General features: G+C 34.7%; 1 protein-coding gene across 9 annotated transcripts in view; it reads left to right on the plus strand.

The window, feature by feature from the left end:
• The window catches only part of LOC6038935, a 285,422-nt gene extending 269,895 nt beyond the window's left edge, over positions 1 to 15,527 (plus strand). For 6 of the 9 annotated variants that reach the window (XM_038253314.1, XM_038253316.1, XM_038253317.1 and 3 more), the window contains 2 exons: positions 4,490 to 4,627; positions 13,646 to 15,522. In XM_038253314.1, coding sequence (XP_038109242.1) covers positions 4,490 to 4,627; positions 13,646 to 14,913 — 1,406 coding nt within the window. In that variant the 3' untranslated portion in view covers positions 14,914 to 15,522. Of the gene's footprint in view, positions 1 to 4,489; positions 4,638 to 13,645 lie in introns of all 9 variants that reach the window. The other 3 variants (XM_038253312.1, XM_038253310.1, XM_038253311.1) reach the window with 3 other exon arrangements.
• The last annotated feature ends 5,018 nt before the right edge of the window (positions 15,528 to 20,545 follow it).

The raw sequence follows: 20,545 nt of genomic DNA on the forward strand, positions 1-20,545 counted from the left end.
TGGACATTAAAAAAATCAAACCATCCACATTAACGACCCCCGGGTCTTTTGTGGTCTCTATTGCAAGTTTCTGCTCGAACCTAGGAGTCCGAAGGCTTGAATGGGGAGAGCACCCAAACCTCTTTTTACTCCAAGGAACCTTCCACCCCAGTGTTTGAACTGACGACCTTTGGATTGCGAGTCCAACCGCCGCCAGCGATTCCACCGGAGTAGGCTTGGTTTGGTGTGTTGTTTGTACTTATGGCATGGAGATAACTCCTACACCTGGAATGACTTAACGGCCTAACAACCAAGGCCGGGACCGACATTTTACTTCCTCATCCGATGGAAGGTTGCAGCAGATCCATACACTTTTGTGATTTTCCCATATGAACTTCAATAATAAAAAGTGACCCTCTAACCTTAACCGATTTGGCTCAAAATTGGCACAGTTACTTATGTTTGCCTAAGTAATCGAATCAGAGGGTATCCCTGCTGTCGTTTTTTTTTATTGTTACCCTCTTGCACAATGGTCCAGATCGCGAAATTAGGGGGAGAGGGAGTAATATGCACCCCCTAAGAGAAAACTGTGATTTCTCAACCATAACAGCATTACTGTGGAAGAAATTTGTTCGATGTTCTAAAACAACTATTATTCTTCGTCATCCATGTGAAAAAAGTCTTTTAAAACCTCAAAATTGTTCAAAAATATCAAATTTCTGGCAACATTTTTAATTCCTTTCAAAACACCATGCGGGGCAATATGCACCACAACAATGGGGCAAAATGCACCGGGTTAAAGCAGTCTGCACTAGTCATCACTAGATGACACCACTGTTTTTTTTTTACAAAGGAGCTTTACAGCGGTGCATTTTGCCCTGACCACGCTTTTCGCATAAAATTTAATAAAAAATGCATTTTTTTTATGTTTTTGGACTCATCTTTCTATAGAATAATGAAGATTATGGCAAAAACTATATACTTCAACACTTACAATATCAATAAATGCTTTTTATATTGACTATAAATCAAAATGAAAGCTCAATGAAAATTAGATAAAAACACAATATTTTAAAGTTTTGCAAATAACTTAAGCTGTTTTTATACTAAGATGTTCAAATTTTTCCAGCATGAATCTGCAATGTTAAGCTTCAAATTTTTATGATTTTTTCCCCGGAAAATTCTCCCCAATACCAAGGAAAGCTCTCCCCTTTAAAAGAACAAAAGTTCATTAGGGTAGTGTAAGCCGAATGTAAAGATTAGACTGAATTCAATAAAGTAATAATAATAAAAAAAAAGCAGGGGCACGGTGCTCAAAATACCGTTATTATGAAAAAAAAAATATGCAATCCGAGATTATTTGGTCTATCGATTCCTTACACCATAGCGCACCTCTGTGCAAAAAATCAAAACATTCGCTGATGTAGTTTTCGAGAAACAGCCCTTTTAAGATGTTACATCCGATTTTCAATAGAGAACCAAAACAATCTATGAAATTTTAGCATTTCAAAGAATATGCAATTCGAGATAATGATGTTTTTTGCTTCAAATGACTGACAAGTATATCTAGACCAAGTTTCAGAAGGTTTGCTGATCTAGTTCTCGAGATACAGCCATTTGAAAATGTGATTTCCGACTTTTTCTAAGAATATCTATAAATTCAATACAATTTCAGCATTTTTAAGAATATGCAATTCGAGATAATGATGAATTTCGCATCATAAGACTGCCAAGTATCTCTGGGCCAAGTTCCAGGAGGATGATGTAGTTCTCGAGATACAGCCATTTTAAAATGTTATTTCCAACTTTTTCTAAGAAAATCTGTAAAATCAATACAATTTCAGCATTTTCAAGAATATTCAATTCGAGATAGGGTTGAATTTTGCTTCATAAGACTGCCAAGTATCTTTGGACCAAGTTTCAGAAGGTTTGCTGATGTAGTTCTCGAGATACAACCATTTTAAAATTTTATTTTCGACTTTTTCTAAGAGTCTCTAAGAGAAAGTGGAAAATAACATTTTAAAATTGCTGTATCTCTAAATAGATTTTCTTAGAAAAAGTCGGAAATAACATTTTAAAATGGCTGTAGCTCGAGAATTACATCAGCAAACCTTCTGAAACTCAGCACAGATATACTTGTCAGTCATTTGAAGCAAAAAACATCATTATCTCGAATTGCATATTCTTTGAAATGCTAAAATTTCATAGATTGTTTTGGGTTTCTTATTGAAAATCGGATGTAACATCTTAAAAGGGCTGTATCTCGAAAACCACATCAGCGAATGTTTTCATTTTTTGCACAGAGGTGCGCTATTCGCGATGAAAAGCTCAAAAATTCCGACAGATGGCGCAAAGCATCGAAGAATGACGATTCAAATTTTCGCTGTTTGGTTACATAGGAATGCAAACTTAAAATTGAATTTACAGCTCTTAGAACAACTTTTGAGAAAAAATTCAAGTAGTACGAGTGTAAACTTTTTGCCCTCTATAAATTAACAAAACAAAAAAAAAATTGAAAAAAAATAATTTTGAAAAAATAATATTGTTTAAAATGATAGAGCATCAAAAGTTAACAAAGTATCAGCTCGAATTTTTGCTCAAAAGTTGTTTTGAACGCGCTCTGAGTAGCAGAACAGAGCGAAGAATGTCGATTGAAATTTCCGCCCTTTGAGGTTATGTATGCGAATTCTGTTTTGTTAAATTCCAGCGTTCAAAACAACTTTTGAGCAAAAATTCGAGCGGATACTTTGTTAACTTTTGATCATTTTAAATAATATTATTTTTTCAAAATTATTTTTTTTTTCCATTTTTTTTATTGCGTTAATTTATAGAGGGCAAAAAGTTTACACTCGTAATACTTGAATTTTTTCTCTAAAGTTGTTCTAAGAGCTGTAAATTCAATTTTAAGTTTGCATTCCTATGTAACCGAACAGCGAAAATTTGAATCGTCATTCTTCGATGCTTTGCGCCATCTGTCGGAATTTTTGAGCTTTTAATCGCGACATCGAATCGATAGACCCCAAAATCTCGGATTACATATTTTTTACATAACAACGGTATTTTGAGCACCGTGGGGGTTAATTTTGCCCCAGAGTTGCATATTACCCCTTCTCCCCCTAAGTGGAACTGGATTTTCCGAAAAAATGTGAAATTTTGGAACATTGGTCAACATTTTCTCATTGTTCTGTTCTGTTTTTAATAAAAAAAATAAGAAAATTGGTTATGGAAAGTTGTGAATAATTCCCCATAGTTATAGTAAAATTCAACACTAAAAAATAATAACAAATTTGGTTATGACTACTGATTGTATTTTCAAGTTGATTTTCCATGTGCCATAACTTGTAATTGTGTTTCACTTTGGCATTTTTTCATAAGATCTAATCAATAACAGCATTTTAAGCATTTTAAGCACTTGTTCAATTTAAAAAGATCAGTGGAAAGTCAACAAGCAATAAGCATTTTCCAAATAATTTAAATTGGGAAATTGGATAAAAAAAACTGTTCCTTCAGTATTCTTTAAGATTTCTTTTTTCACAAAACCGATGTGTATATTTTCATAAATTGCCATAATTGTAAGTTGCCATCATTGTTATCACATTTCCAAAATTGAGCGATTGCGTTCCACAGTGTTGCTTTTCTCGCCAACAATATAATGACGATAAGGTTGTCGGTTTTTTGGTGAAATTTTGGAAAACGTGCTTTAAAATTGGCATCGCTTTATTGTTACAAGTTAAAACACCGACATAATCCACCTACAGATGGAATAGAGCCTATCTCGAAAAATGTTAATTAGAATGATTTTCAAAATAAGCAATCTTACCTCATACTCGGTTTGAGTTTGGGGTTTCGAGGCAAAATTTAATTGGAAGAACGCATCAAAACCATTAAAAAAAGTTCAGAGTTTTTATTTTGGGACGATTCCTTAAAAAAAGCAAACCTTAGACCTTTTTTGTAAGAAAGGTAAAACATAAATAAAATTTAGAGCATTAGTTAGAATGAACAAAGTAATTAAAGTTGATAAAAATACATTCATGAATACTCAAACAACAAATCCAACGTTGAGAGACTGCGACAAATTTTCGTATTGTGAAAAAAAAACCTAGAATACCTGATCCGTATACCTTCAACCCATAGATTTAAAGAAGCCAAAATAATGTACATTTTGAATCAAAACAATCTTGCTCGCTTCCATTTCCCGAATAACTTATTAGTTCTAGTTTTCTTTTTTGTTCTTGAAAGACCGATACTCTCCACCAAATATCAAAATTTCCATCGCACTTAACAAACCACCTGTTTCTCACGTCAAATTTTCTTTATTTTTTTTTCTCAATCCACACACACACTCGTCACGTTCCAATCAAAATACCCTGCAACCATGCCTCTATCGAACGAACCACTCTCTCAAATCTGCCACGATTTTGCGCTGCAAACGAAAAAAAAAAAATCATCAACAAAAAAACGGTCATTTCGAATTCTCCCACCCACCAACTCCACGGACCCACCACCACAGCCTCATCACCGACGTCGGCGGCGGCAATCGTTCCGACCTTTTCCCTGCCCCCGGACCAGCAGTCGCCCGGATCGGCCACCCTCGAGGACGTGCTGGCCTCGCTCCTGGGGCTGCCGGCGGAATCACACAGGTCCTCAGGTATGAACCTGTAAGTTTTTCTACCATAACCAAGAAAAAAAAAGACAAACTCGACACACACTCACACAAACATACAAACACACACACACACACACACACATCTTCCTAGAAGTCAGTGTGGGACACACTCTAAAGCAAAACCAGCTAAAAAGCGGAGTTAATTAAGAATGTTACGGTGGAGTTTGAGCAATGTCGCGAAAAAGTTATTTTAGAGCAAAATGCAAAAAAAAACAAAGTGTTTAAAAAAAACTAACAAAAATCGAACGCAAAAGACTTAAAAGTGTACTTTTTAGCCTCTACTTTAGAGTCCCGCAACTAGTCCTAGAATGTTAACTGAACAAATCAACAAACAAACAAAAACTTAGTGTGTTTTTTACCCTTTTCCTCTTCTTCTAATTGGATGTCGTGTTTAGTTCTGTGATCCGCAAAATTGTTCTGCTTAACCATTTTTAAGCCCTTCCCGCCTTATCTAATCTTAAGTTGCTTTAAAATAAAACAGTAGGGTGCCCCAATTCAATTGCTCGCTCCGCAAACTATGGATTATTATGTCAAGTGCTTATTTCTCTTAGAAAACAAAAACAAATTAGTATTTTATCAAACTGACAGAACTGTTTATTTAGAAAATTAATTGCCACCAATACATGCATTATTTTAAAAATTCGTTTTTTGACAGTGACTAAGAGTTTCTAGCTTAATAATCAAGAATTTTTTTTTAAATCAAGAACAAAATTTACGTTTTTGTGAAAGTGAATTTAAAAGTGAGAAGGAATTTCGCACTTTATGAATTATGCCATTTTGTTGAATATTTACGGTTTTTTCATAATCTAATTTTAACATTTTATGTTGAAACTAAAAAAAATCCCGTAAATAAAAAAGATTTGGTACATTTTTTTTTGTTATAAATTTCAGTTTTATTTCATCAATGAATAAGCATTAATGATTAAACTTGACAATTTATATTATTTCCTGTATAGTTGAAAACAATTTTCATGATTTAGTAATGATCTACATTTTTTGGACATGCCTTTGAAATGAGACACCCTTCTGAACAATTATCTTAAGCAGAAAAACTCGGTTTTTTCATTTCGCTGCAATGTTAATCAATTTGTGATTTTTTCTGCAAATTTCAGCAAGTTATAAACAATAAAAATGATTTTCATTATCCAGACTTTTAAAATTAATAAAGCTTTGAAAAAATACACACCAATGTTTACATATTTTTTTCGGTTTTAAAAAATAGTTTATTTACCCATTGTTTGTGTTACAAACTATCATAACCTGATCTTAACAAATGTTCAAACTATTTCTAAAAATAATCCTTATGTTTTTTTGCTCATTCCATCTATGCTCAAAACATTTCAAACTCAAATTAAATTTTGCGTTGAATAGTATTTGACCAGTTCTCTCAGATTCGGTCATTCGTTTTTTTTTGTTTTTTTTTTTTTTTTTAATCCGTCTGAAACTTTTTTGGTGCTTTCGGTATGCCCAAAGAAGCCATTTTGCATCATTAGTTTGTCCATATAAATTTCCATACAAATTTAGCAGCTGTCCATACAAAAACGATGTATGAAAATGAAAAAATCTGTATCTTTTGAAGGAATTTTTGATCCATTTGGTGTCTTTGGCAAAGTTGTGGGTATGGATATGGATACACTGGAAAAAAATGATAAACGGTAAAAACAATTTGGTGAATTTTAATTTAACTTTTTCTCACTAAAACTTGATTTGCAAAAAAACACTATTTTTTTCATTTTTTGATATGTTTTAGGGGACACCAAATGCCAACTTTTCAGAAATTTACGAAAAAAAACGAAACTATTGGCACTACGCCCCCCGGGGCATGGCCTTCCTCTAACGTGGGATTTCTGCTCCAGCGCCTCTGACGAGACAGGAGAAACCGGGACCGACGTTTTACTTCACCATCCGATAGAAGCTTTTTTTCAGAAATTTACAGGTTGTGCAAAAAAAATTTTACCGAGTTATGCATTTTTTTATCAGTACTGATTTTTTCAAAAAATCGAAATATTGTTCGTAAAAATTTTCGACTTTGCAATCTAAAGAACTTTAGTGAAATTTAGATAAAGTGCACCGATTTCAAGTTGAATCCATTTTTAGGTGACTTTTTTGAAAATAGTCGCAGTTTTTCATGTTTTTAAATAAGTGCACATGTTTGCCCACTTTTGAAAAAATAGTTTTGAAAAGCTTAGAAAATTCTCTATATTTTGCTTTTTTGAACTTTGTTGATACGACCCTTTGTTGCTGAGATATTGCCATGCAAAGGTTTAAAAACAGGACGAAATATTCAATATTTGGTCCTTTTGAAATGTTAGTCTTGATTTAAAATCTTAGAAAATATTGTTTTCGAAAAGATCGGAAAACTTCACGAATATTTCATATTTTAACATTGTAAATTGGACCATTAGTTGCTGACATATTTACATTAAAAATGGTGGGTGGTTGGGTGAGACTTGGAAAACATCAATTTTCATGTTTTTAAACCTTTGAATGGCAATATCTCAGCAACTGAGGGTCGTATCAACAAAGTTCAAAATCGCAAAATATAGAGAATTTTCTCAGCCTTTCAAAAATATTTTTTTCAAAGGTGGGCAAACATGTGCACTATTTAAAAAAAATGAAAATCTGCGACTATTTTCAAAAAAGTCACTGAAAAATGGCTTTAACTTGAAAACGGTGCACTTTATCAAAATTTCACTAAAGTACTTTTTGATTTCAAACTTGATTTTGCATCGAAAATTGAAGTTGAAAAATTCTTGTGACAAGTATTTCGATGTTTTGAAAAAATCAATATTGCCATTAAAATAAAGATTTTTTCAAAATGTGTTTATGTTGGATTTTTCTGAAAAGTTATAGAAAACTATTAGAAAAGATTGTAACTTTGGACCCCAAACAAGCCTGGAGTTTTTAAGATATTGGCTTCAGCTGCATTATACGGTGCATTTGAAAATACTTCATCTAATTTTAATTTTAAGAAATATACATTAAAGTAAATTTTTTATTTTAGATTAATGATTAATGAAAATGAAATATCTTCAAAATTAATCAAACCATTTTTTTGTTGGGCTTAAGGGGTTACATACATGTAAATCGGCAAAAATTTCAGAGGTTGGTTTGAACACACACTTAAACTTTTTTGAAATCTGTTTTTAGGGAATTAAAATATATATTTTCAACTATTATCAAAATAAATTTAAAGGCATTTGGTTGTATCATTGCCGAGATATAGCTATTTGAAGTTAGCAGTTTCAAAAACCGGGTGCCACGATATCTCCACACTGCTTTGACCAAATCGGCTCAAATTTTTTGTGAAGCCTCGTTAAACCGGTCCTGTGTGCATGACGAAGCCCGATTTTCAAAAAGTTTATTTGAAAAAAAAGAAAAAAATATTTCTGTGTTTTTCATTAAAAAATTGTCAGTTTTTGATTTTTGTATTTTTTTAAAAGGCAGCATTTCAAAATCGGGCTTCGTCATGCACACGGAATATGTCTTGTAAGTATTCACCTCAAATTTCAGCCAATTTGGTCCATCCCATCTCGAGATATCGTGGCACCCGTAAATCATCTCGGCGTTTAGAGAAAAACGCTCACAAAGTTTGACAGTTTGCTTTGGGCATGGCAAAATTTTGAGCGTAAATCGTCTCTTACTCAGTTTAATCATGGAATATCTTCATAAAACTTTCAGGAGTGATTGAAAATCACATTTTAAGTGGATTGAATAAATTATCTGAAACATGAAATTTTGTGATTTTCTACATGTATGTAACCCCTTAATAAGCAGAGTTCAGGAAGAAGAATTTTAAAAACATCTTTAAAAGTATAAAAAACAAGCAACATTTTTAAAACTAGAAAATGGCAAAAACTATTTTAATTGTGATTAGGTACAAGGGTTATTATGGAAAAAGTAGATATTTGAGCTAAAAATTATCAAAAAACTTTCAGTAAGAACAAAAAAAAATCGAAAGCAAATTCTCTCGGTTTAAGTTTTTATAAGTAGAAATAGCCCTCATTCACTTACAAAATGCAAAAATGCATTTTGCAATTTTGTTTGGAAAATACTAACTTTTCCTGTTAAAACGAACGAAAAACGACAACAAAAAACAGTGCTGAAAAGTTAATTTTAGCAAAAATCGCAGTGCTGAAAAGTTGAACTTTTCAGCACTAATACTTTTCGATTCTTTCATTTTTGGTTCTAGAATGACAAAAAAAGTAAGTAGTAAGTAGTTTAACGACGAAATTGCAAAAAGTACTATTTTCATAATTTTAATTTGAAAAATTCTATGAAATAATGCGAACTATTCTTGCTAAACATTTTTTGAGATGGGCATTTGGATGTCCCAAAAAACTCGATGTTGCGGAAACCTTCAGGCTACCGGGTGAGGTTCGATAGGTTTTTGCCGCAGGAATAATGTTTTCATGCAACGAATAATTCCCAAGTTTATCAACAACGAGCGATTTGCGTTTTACTGATATAATGCCTGTTTTCATGGGTTATATTTTGTTCTAAAACATTCAAAAAAGAATTAAAATTGCACTGTATTAAACTTTGAATCATTTTATTTACATAAACATCTGGAGTTTTTTTTTTCAAAAAAGGTCCAATACACCAAATTTTCAGTTATTTTTCTTTTTTGGAGTTTTTAAAACCGCCTTGATTCGGGGGTGTTAAAAAACACCCAAAACACAAAAACTAAAAAATTAGGTTTATTGGACCTTTTTTTTAGAAAAAAAAACTCAAGACATGTTGCAAATGATAAATGACAACATCCTGGATCAATATAAATACAGAACATATTGGTGGGACCCCTAACGAAGATTTCAAGTAAAAAAATTAATATTTCGAATGTCAAAAAAAATATTTTGTTAGAAACAGGTAATTTTTAACAATTTTCTTAACGATTTTTGGGAATTTTTCGTTATTTCGTTGTATTTGATATGCATGAACTCTTTTTGCCTTAATAACTTTAGGTATGGCTGTAATCCTACTTGGAAAAATTAACTTTTAAAAATTGAAATGGTAATTTATTTCTCAAAATAAACGAATATCTTAACGTTTTTGCGAAACATGTTCATATTCTTTCTGGTTTTGGCGAGCAGTCTTGTCGAAAAAGAAAAACAGATTTTCTCTACTTCACCGACGTTTCGGCCTTTATTTTGAGGCCTTCTTCAGGGGGTTTATAGTTGTCTGTTTCTTGTCAAAAATGTTTTAGTCCTATTGTTAAACTGTCCTTTACGTTTGCTGCACATCAATGTTTGTCCAAATAAATTGTTGTAAAACAACATTCAACTGCTGGGTCACTTTGTACTGTACAACGTCTAATTGCTAACGACAAGACTGCTCGCCAAAACCAGAAAGATTAAAAATAATCAGTCGTTGCGAACCCGGATCATGTTCATATTTTTTTTTAATTTGCAATAAAACATTTTTTATCAAGAGATCTGCTAATATCAACAATCTTGAAATGAAAAAGATAAAACCGAGTTTTCTGCATACAATCTAAAAGGGAAATAAAATAATCAATAGAATACAAATATTGCAATCTACCACTGTTGGTACTGTCAGGAGCTTATTGTATACTAAAAAAGCGAAATAATTGTTTGTAAAACCATCCAAAACTCATAACCAGCTTTAAAAATCAATCTCATGCGCCTCCTAATACCTGAATAACTAACCCTTAGCTTAGAATATATTGGAATGTGCATCGTTTTTTCGACGTTTTCTCACACTTTACACTACACACACACAAGTCCCAAAGCATTTGTTGAATGTTTCGATGTTATACCTATTGTGATAAGAGCGAATAAAAAAAATCATTCTGTAGGTTAGAATAATTATAATTACCCTAGACAGTAACAGTTAAAGTAATTGTTATCGATTGTTAAGCAAAGAAACATCCAAATGAACGTTAAGCAAAAAAAAAATAGAAACCGTTAATAGTAAGTTTAGCTCGTAACTCATCAAAATATGCCAAGTTGTCAATAAACCGAAATGCATTAAAAAACAAATTTGTGCTAATAAGAGAAAGCAAATTTGCTGTTTTCATTCTCCAAAATCTGGCTTGAAGTCCTTTCAAAAATCATCCCCGCAAGTTTTGAAGTTCGTGCTGCAGTCGTTGTTCTCGTTTGTTGTTGTTGTTATGATTCGTTTCTTTTATTATTCACCTGTTATGTCGTTCAATGATATTATTTTTAATATGTTATGAATTTGTTATGATTGCATTTTATCGTTTCATGCTACATTTACCAATGTTTTCATTCAATAACTCTTGGAATGCTCGATTTTTCGATAATATTTTCCTTTGAATTTCATGTCATGTGTGTTTCGTGTATTCAATGTTGGTTTGTATGTGTGTATATCCGAACTTTAAATGAAAGAAAATGCAGAGTTTCCATTGCTGAGTTGTGCTATCACCGTAGTGACGATAGTATAAAACAAATAAAATCGATTTCTAAGAAAAGTTAAACGGTTAGTTAACAAATTTGAAACCTTATAAATTCTTTTTTAGCAAGCTCGTATAACGTCATGATTCGAATTCCCGGACGCTTCGAAACCCGGACACTTCCACTTGCTTTATCAATTATTTGGATATAACTGCGCATTATGAATGTCAAAACTTTGCTATTTGATGAATTCTAACATCAACTTTCATTTAAAGTTTGTTTGAACGCTGTAGTTAATGCCAAAACAATTAAATAAAATAAAATTATAAGTTTACCAAAAATGCGAAACATTTCAATGGAAATATTTCATAGGCGTCCGAAGCACCGGGAAGGCAAAGCAGAAATTTATGGTTTCGATTTCCTTTAATTCTAGCTAATTTTCATATAAACTATCGATTGTTTTGATGTTAACAGCTTATTTGAGACCTAAAGAATGCCATTCACTAACATTTCAGTCCAAATTTGTGCGATTCATAAGTAAAATCGAGTGTCCGGAATTCGAAGCAAAAGTGTCCGGATTTCGAATCAGCTCTTATCAGTGTCCGGGATTCGAAGCACAACAAGTCATTTTAATTGTCAAATTCTGATGAAAAATTGTTAGAAAAGACATATTTTGCATGCATTCTCTTAAAATTGACTAAATATACTATATCCAGATGATATTTCTACATTTCCAACTTATTAAATGATTTTTTGCCAGCCATTAAAAAAATAATATGGAACTAAGTGTCCGGATTTCGAATCATGACGTTATAAACGATCTCTGAGTTTCCAACAACGTTCATTGAAGCCATAATACAAAATTTAATCGAAAGATTTTTTTTAAGTTTGAATTAGTATGCGAACGCCATTAGAAATATAATCTTAAGATTACTTCTGACCCTTTTGGACCATATATAAACCACGTTTACACTTATTTTGGTTACAGATAACGCCATGATTCGAATTAACGGACGCTTCGAAACCCGGACACTTCAACTTGTTTTATCAATTATTTGGATATAAGTTCACATTATGAATGTCAAAACTGTGTTATTTGATGAATTCTAACATCAACTTTCATTTAAAGTTTGTTTTAACTCTGTAGTTAATACCAAAACAATTAAATAATATAAAATTATAAGTGTGTGTGTGTGTGTGTGCAACCAACCAAACGGGACCACGCGGTCGCTTCTTACAAATTGAGTTGTTTCCATGTATTTTTCGCTCTCATTCTATACATGCAAATAACTCGCATAGGCATTTGGAAGGTGTTAGCTCTGTCGAGCTTCGGTGACCCATTTCTACGCTGGCTAGCCGAGCGCGAGGTACTTCAGCTTTGTCGACAAGCCCCGCCCTGAAGAACGTTTGGACCAATCGGATTCAAACGTTATTTAGAACTTCCGAACCCTTGTCAAATGGACAAGGACCCAGCGCGTATATAGTTGATAGTAACAGTATTCCTAATTCCAGTCAGAGCTCACCAAGTCGCGATGGCCTAGTGGTTAGCATTTTTGCTTACCAATCCAAAGGACGGGGGATCGAACCCCGACTCGAGCGACTTTGATTTTTCGTTCATGTTCAGAGTTTCAAGATTTATATTTCCTATACTTTCTCGTTGGGAGCAGATGGGAATCGAACCCAGGACTATTCGCTTACAAAGCGAACACCGTGACCAGTAAGCCACGGCCGCTCCTAAATAATATAAAATTATAAGTTTACCAAAAATGCGAAACATTTCACTTGAAATATTTCATAGACGTTCGAAGCACCGGGAAGGCAAAGCAGAAATTTATGGTTTCGATTTCCCTAAATTATAGAAAATTTTTTATAAACTTTCGATTGTTTTGATGTTAACAGCTTATTTGAGACCTAAAGAATGCCATTCACTAACATTTCAGTCCAAATTTGTGCGATTCATAAGCAAAATCGAGTGTCCGGAATTCGAAGCAAAAGTGTCCGGATTTCGACTCAGCTTTTAACAGTGTCCGGAATTCGAAGCACAACAAGTTATTTTAATTTTCAAATTCTGATGAAACATTTTTAGAAAAGACATGTTTTGCATGCATTCTCTTAAAACTGACTGTTTATACTAAATCCTGTTGACATTTCTACATTTCAAACTTATTACATGATTTTTTGCCAGCTATAACAAAAATAATATGGTACTTAGTGTCCGGATTTCGAATCATGACGTTATTGGTTTTGCCAAATTTTTTATCTTATTTTTTGTTTTCAATTTTTACATCGTGATGCTAAAATATGAAGCTTACAACAATACTCAGCAATGGAAACTCCGTTCCTGCATCGAGACCCTGAACCGTTCCCCACTGTTATGGTCCGAGTTGGATTCGTCATTAGTTTTCCAGCCCTTCCAGATGTTGTTCTTTACGTTTGTTATGTCTCCTTTTTCTTGTTACTCTCGTACTCGATTCGATGTTGTTCCGAAAACCCCCTCCCTCCCCCCAACTCTTCACCTGCACCGCCCCTGGCATAACTACAGCAGTCAGTTCCCCGCCGTAGCTGAAAAGCCCACTTTTGTAACCTGCCTCCCTTACCCTTCAATGACTCGTTCGCCACACAGCTTCCAGTAACCACACGCTGCAGATCGAGCAGGTCCAGACGCGGCGCCGCAGCGAAGGAGACGCCAGCCGACGGCAGCGCAACGACAGCGGTTCCGGGTCGGTCGTCAACAGTGTTGCCAGCAACAGCATCGTCGCCAACGCCAACGCATCCGCCAACAGCCGCCGGGTGTCACTGGACTCGTGTGACACGGCCACGGGGGCTTCGTCGGTGGTCCACGGCAAGGGTCACACCGGCGGGGAGATTCTCAAGTGTCGCTATCCCAAGTGTGACGCCGTGGCTACGATCGCGGAAGCCCGAAAGTCGTACAAAAGCTGCCACAACTGTTCCCATCTGTACTGCTCGCGGGAGTGTCGGAGGGCACACTGGGAGCGCCATCGGAAGGCGTGTCTTCACTCGCGGATTTCCGCCCTATGTCGGCTGGTGCTGTCCACCTGCAAGGACGATGCGGACACCCTGCGCCACCTCAGTGTGCTGGCCCGGCGCGGGTACTTGTCGCAAGGACGGGGTGTTGTTAGAATACTATTTCGCAGTCCGGAGAACGCGGACTCGTTCATCAAGCAGGGCTTTCAGTGTCTGGGGGAAGTGTCGTACGTCCGCTGGCCAGATCTGCTACCGGCCGAGATGGGCCCCGAGCTGTACTCGGAACTGTTGAAACTGGCCACGGAGTACAAGCCGGACTCGAAGATGTTGATTTACGTGGCGATTTGCGTCGTGTCGGAAGCTCCGGGTAATGCCACCGCACCGGTCAAGTGGGAACGCCAGCTGGTGTCGCGCTGTGCCAAGCTCAAGCTGTGCCGGTCGGTTCTCAGCGAGATCAGCAACTCCCCCGAGGGCTCCCAGCGTCCAAATGCCAAGAAAGAGCCCACCACCGAGGTGCTCATCCTGACCTTTAACATCCTGTCCAAAACGACCCAACGCGCCCGGGAGCTGGTCTCGCAGAACATCCAGACCGTGCTCCGCCAGCGGGGCGTCATCCTGCGCAAGCATTACCCGGAAGTCTTCCAGCGGCTGGCCACCTTTGTCGAGGGGTCCACCGATCGGTTTCTGCCGGTGACGTTGCACCCGCGGGACAACGCCACCGGCCGGGCCTTCGTGTGCATCCTGATGCCGAACTACGGCGGCGACGCCGACAAGCTTCAATTTCCAATCTCGGAGAACAGCGACGACGACGAGCGGGTAGTGACGATGGACGTGGGGGCGGGCGATCTGTCGTCCGGGGTGACGACGACGACGGTGCCCATGGTCATCGAAGTGGTGGAGCCTTAGAAAGCTTGTTATGGATTCTTACAGCCACGAGGATCGACGATACGGAGCATCGAGAAGGTTGTAATTGTAGGGTTAAAATTCGACAATGGTCTACGTTTTTTGGTAACATCATCACCACCCCGAGCTTATCCGAAAAGGTAGAAATTTGTGTAATGATGATGGAAGTATTTCGAGAAGTTCTCTAGATTTTCGCTAATTACACTGACCTACAAAGATTGACAAAAATGACTTCGCACACTGCACGAACAAACCCAGTCAATTGAATTGGAATTCTGAAAAAAACGCAACAACCGGTACTTACACGGAATACGTTGTTGCGTTTGAAACGGAATTCGTAAACGATTCAATTTGAATTCCATTGAAGAATTTCGATTGTGTTGACTGAGAAGTGTTCAAATTTCATGGTACGTTTGTTTTTTCAAAAGCGTACCATGCAATTTGAACAAGGTTTCAAGGTTTCGAATTTCATGAAAGCTTGTTCACGATTTTGGGAAAAATTGGTATGTGAATATATAAAAATCTGTGCTTTGAAATGAATTTTTTCACCGATTTGGTGTCATTGGCAAATTTGTAGATTATAATCAGGACTATTAGAAAAAAATTACACTCTAAACAAAATTACCAATTTCTTTATTCAACTTTTTTCACTAAAAGTTGCATTTCCATAATACACATTTTTTAATATTCAGAAATAGATACAAAATCTTGTTCCAATGATTTTGATAAAATGAGGTTTTTGAAAAATATCGAAAATGTTGTCAAAATCATTTCAAAAAAATATGAGTTTAAATTTTTGACATTGAAAATCGAACCAATGGTTTCCGAAAAATTGTCAGTTGAAAATTGCAGGCTAAATTCCGTTTTTCAAAGTCTTGGAAAAACTGTAGAAAATTTTCCAATTCATTCGAAGATGTTTTTCTTTCAAGAAGTTTAATTACCATTTTCCATTCAAATTTGGCAGCTGTCCATACAAAAATGATGTATGAAAATTCAAAAATCTGTATCATTTGAAGGATTTTTTTGATCGATTTGGTGTCTCCGGCAAAGTTGTAGGTATGGTCACAGGGTTACCAGGTCAAAATTTAAAAAAATCTGGCAAAATGTCTATGAAAAATCTAGCAAAATCTGGCAGATGAAAATTTTACAATTGTGAATGGAGAAGGGGAAGCAGGTTATGAATTGGTTCAAAAGTTCGTAGAATTTAATTCAGAATTCAGGTCTAACTGATTTTATGACCTTAAAAAAGTTGAATTTACATCTTCTTTTTGTAAAACTTACTCTATTTTTATTTAATTTTCAATTAAATACGTTCATTTTTATCAACAATTTGGTATAAGATGGGCATAGAAATAAAAATCTGGCAAAATCTGTCAATATCTGGCACAGAGAAGGGTAAATCTTTATTCTGGCTGACACTTGAAAAATCTGGCATTCCCAGATTTATCTGGCAACCTGGCAACCCTGGGTATGGATATGGATACACTGAAAAAAATGATACACGGTAAAAATTTTTTTGGTGATTTTTTATTTAATTTTTTGTCACTAAAACTTGATTTGCAAAAAAACACTATTTTTATTTATTTTTTTCATTTTTTGATATGTTTTAGAGGACATCAAATGCCAACTTTTCAGAAATTTCGAGGTTGTTCAAAAAATCTTTGACCGAGTTATGAATTTTTGAATCAATACAAATTTGCAATCAAAAAGTACCTAAGTGAAATTTTTATAAGGTGCATCGTTTTCAAGTAAAGGCCATTTTTAGGCATTTTCAAAATTTTTGAACATATTTTTTCGAAATGATCGGAAAATTTTACAAATGTTTCATACTTTAACATTGTAAATCGGACCATTTGTTTCTGAGATATCGACGTTAGAAAATGGTGGGTTGTTTGGGTGAGACTTGGAAAACATCAATTTTCCCGTTTTTAAACACTTGCATGGCAATATCTCAGCAACTGAGGGTCGTATCAACAAAGTTCAAAAAAGCAAAATATAGAGAATTTTCTCAGCTTTTCAAAAATATTTTTTTCAAAAGTGGGCAAACATGTGCACATATTTTAAAAAATCAAAAAGTGTGACTTTTTTCAAAAAAGTTACCTAAAAATGGTCTTTACTTGAAAAAGATGCACTTTATCAAAATTTCCCTAGAGTTCTTTTTGATTGCAAATTTTATTTTACATCGAAAAATAAAGTTGAAATATTTTAGCGACAATATTTCGATTTTTTGAAAAAATCAGTATAGATTCAAAAATTCATAACTCGGTCAAAGATTTTTTGCACAACCTGGAAATTTCTGAAAAGTTGGCATTTGATGTCCTCTAAAACATATCATAAAATGAAAAAAAAAAAAAAAATAAAAAAAGTGTTTTTTTGCAAATCAAGTTTTAGTGACAAAATGTTAAAAAAAAATCTCCAACAAAATTTTACCGTGTATCATTTTTATCAGTGTAGTCCTTATTCATACCTACAACTTTGCCGAAGAAACCAAATCGATCAAAAAATTCCTTCAAAAGATACAGATTTTTGAATTTTCATACATCGTTTTTATATGAACAGCTGCCAAATTTGTATGGAAAATTATATGGACAAGCTAATGATGCAAAATGGCTTCTTTGGGCACACCGAAGGCACCAAAAAAGTTTCAGTCGGATTAAAAATACAAAAATTAAAATTCTTAAAAAAGACCGATTTTGTAGAGAACTGCTCTTATACGAAGTTCGATTATCCGAAGGTTTGTATGGGTCTTCGGATAATCGAATCACGAACATTTTATTTTCTTTTTCTTGTTTAAAACATCAAATTCGAGTTCTGCAACCCCATTTTAGTCAAATTTGAATAGTTGATTGCCTATTAAATAATAAAGTGCATTTTTTCAATATTTCAACACAGCCATATTGGCCGCCATCTTGGATTCAGAAGTTTTAAATCACTTTAACGTAGTTTAGGGGTCATACTTAAGCTCGACAATAAAAAATTAGGCAAGGAAAAAATGATTTTTTCGTGATTCGATTATCCGAAGTTAAATTTTTCCAAGGCCTTCGGATAATCGAGTCTGGACTGTATTCAAAAATTTTCTCATTTCTGAAAAAACACCCTTTGAATGGAATTATCAGTCTAATGTTAATTTATTTTGTCAAATTACCATATCAATCAAAAAATGTTGAAAAGTATTACTTTTCAAAACATTTGTTGCCTAGTTTTCAGCATCCATTTTTGTGCGGAAAAGTGGAACTTTTCAACATTAATTATGAAAAGTATTACTTTTCGATACTCTAATTTTGGTACAGAAAACCAAGCTTTTTCGTCGTTTGAAAATGACAGGAAAAGAGAGTACTTTCACGACTGAATTGCAATAAAGAATAAAAAAAAAACAAAACAAAAACAAAAAAAATAAAATAACAAGTCATAGTCTCAACATTTGAATGCAAAAAGTGTTTTGAAATGCATTTTGCACTAGTTTAGTTATTTTGCAATAATTAGTTTTCAAAAAAAAAGAAAAAAATGACGAAAACAAAAAAAAACGAAAAAAATTGTCCCCTGTTTTTCAGGCCAAATTTGAGGAGGGGAGGGGGGGGGGGGGTTGCAAAAAACTTTCAATAAAACTTGTAACAGCCTAAGTAAACTTAAACACTTAGATCACCATCTCCAAGAGAATGCGAATGAAAAGTAACCTTAAGGAATCAAAAATGTGTTTTCCGTGTACCTATATTTTATCAAAAAGTAAAAACCTAAACCTTGGCCGAAGATACCAAATCGATCAGAACATTTCTGATGCAAAATTTCTTTATCTGACACTATTCCGTGTGTAAAGACGAAATATTTAAAAAAAAACTAGAAAAGTCGGTTTGCAAAAATGTAAGGAAATTCTCATTGTTTTATTTAAATAAAAATCATCATACCTTATGATTTTTTTACAAATTGACACAGAATTACTCACTATTCGTTGATAATTTTGCTTAAACATTAAATTCATGAAATAAATGGTAAACACTGTTTAAGTCGGTGTTGACCTAGAAGATACAAAACAGCCGATTCGAATAATGACTTGATAACAAAGTACACTTCCATCATCTTACGCATTTTTCCTCCAATTCACAAGTTTAAAGATTATTAAAATATCAGCTTCCGTTCCAAAAATTATGAGTTTTGACAAACATTTAGAAAAAAGCAACAATAATTCAGTACTAACTCCACCCTTGCAACTGCAGCGGCAATGTTCAGGTAAGTCACACAATAATAAGCAAAAACAGCAAAGTGACAACAAGCAACGGTGTTTACCACATTAAGCAGAATAACGCCAAATTTTGTATCATTAAATATTGTAGGATAGACTAAAACGACGAAAAGTACTCCCCTTTTTTGGTGTCTCCCCTGTAAAGTAAAACCAATCTTCAAACTCTCGGTATTTGGTGTACCACCTGTACATTTGCCTGTAAATTTGAACGCTGTAACTAATTTTTATACTTTAAATCGTCTGAAGTTTCGACTCTTCCACTCCCCCCGTTTTGAACTCCTTCTCTGCTAATCTAAACTTTTGCGTAATTCTACGAATCTGACTCGTTTCGTCCCCTTCAACTATTTCTTTCTAACTGACTAGCATTTTGCAAACCCAACGCCACCAAGTACAGCCCACGTTTAGAATGTTCGTTGCCTAGTTCCATTCGAAAAATAAACAAACAAACAAGTAATAACAAAAAAAGTTCACGAGTAGGTTAAATAAAACATTAAAATAAACGAAACAATGAGTAAAACTAAACTGACTCAACCAAAACGATACGACAATTTAAAAAATAACAAAAACTGCAACTTGAAGTCATATCTCAACTAGGAGCTCTGACAGCAGCTCGGTAGAACAGAAACAAAAAAAAAACAGAACCACTTTTGTGCTACTAGTTGGAGAAAACCAGAGTCGATGCATTTACACTAGTGTTGATACTGTTGACGAGACGTTAGAGCGACAATTTAGAAAAGATTTTCATACGTTCATCACCCTGTTCCACTCTTTTTCCTCCCGCACTTGCCGACATAATTGAAAAACTTTTGAAAGTTGTAATCCAATTTTGTCAGAAGCAGCCTCACCAGAGAGAAATCTAATCAGTCCAGCAATTATCCCAAAACTCATAATGGCGTAAAGTTATCCTTCATAATCGTTTGCGATGTTTTGCGAAAAAAAATAAAGTTTCGTTCCAATCATCCACATTTGTGCACACAAACTAACACACACACAGTAACACAAATATGGAAAAGTTCACCAGCACCAATCATCGTCACTAAACCGTTGTCGTCGTCGTCATTCAAATGTTTGGTTTTGCTAATCTTTTCAGAAATATTTGAAAAAAAAAGTGGAATCATTTTGAAAAATTAAATCTCATCCTCTAGACTCGACACTTCCCTCAGATGTAGAAATTGATCCCTTCTTGAAAAAAAAGCCAAGCTTTCGTCCTTTGTGAATTTGAATCCATGTTCAGTTCCTTTGTCCCTGGAGGGGACTACTAAGCCGGCCCACCGGATTGTTGTTTGTCGTAACATAAAACCGAACGACTTCCCTTCCAAAGAATTTTACATTCACCGGTTCGGCACAAATGCAATTAAATCCGGTATCTGGGGAAAAAAATCTGCTCGAGTGTCATCA

Source organism: Culex quinquefasciatus, chromosome 2 (assembly GCF_015732765.1).
Source record: "Culex quinquefasciatus strain JHB chromosome 2, VPISU_Cqui_1.0_pri_paternal, whole genome shotgun sequence".
Lineage (NCBI taxonomy): Eukaryota > Metazoa > Arthropoda > Insecta > Diptera > Culicidae > Culex > Culex quinquefasciatus.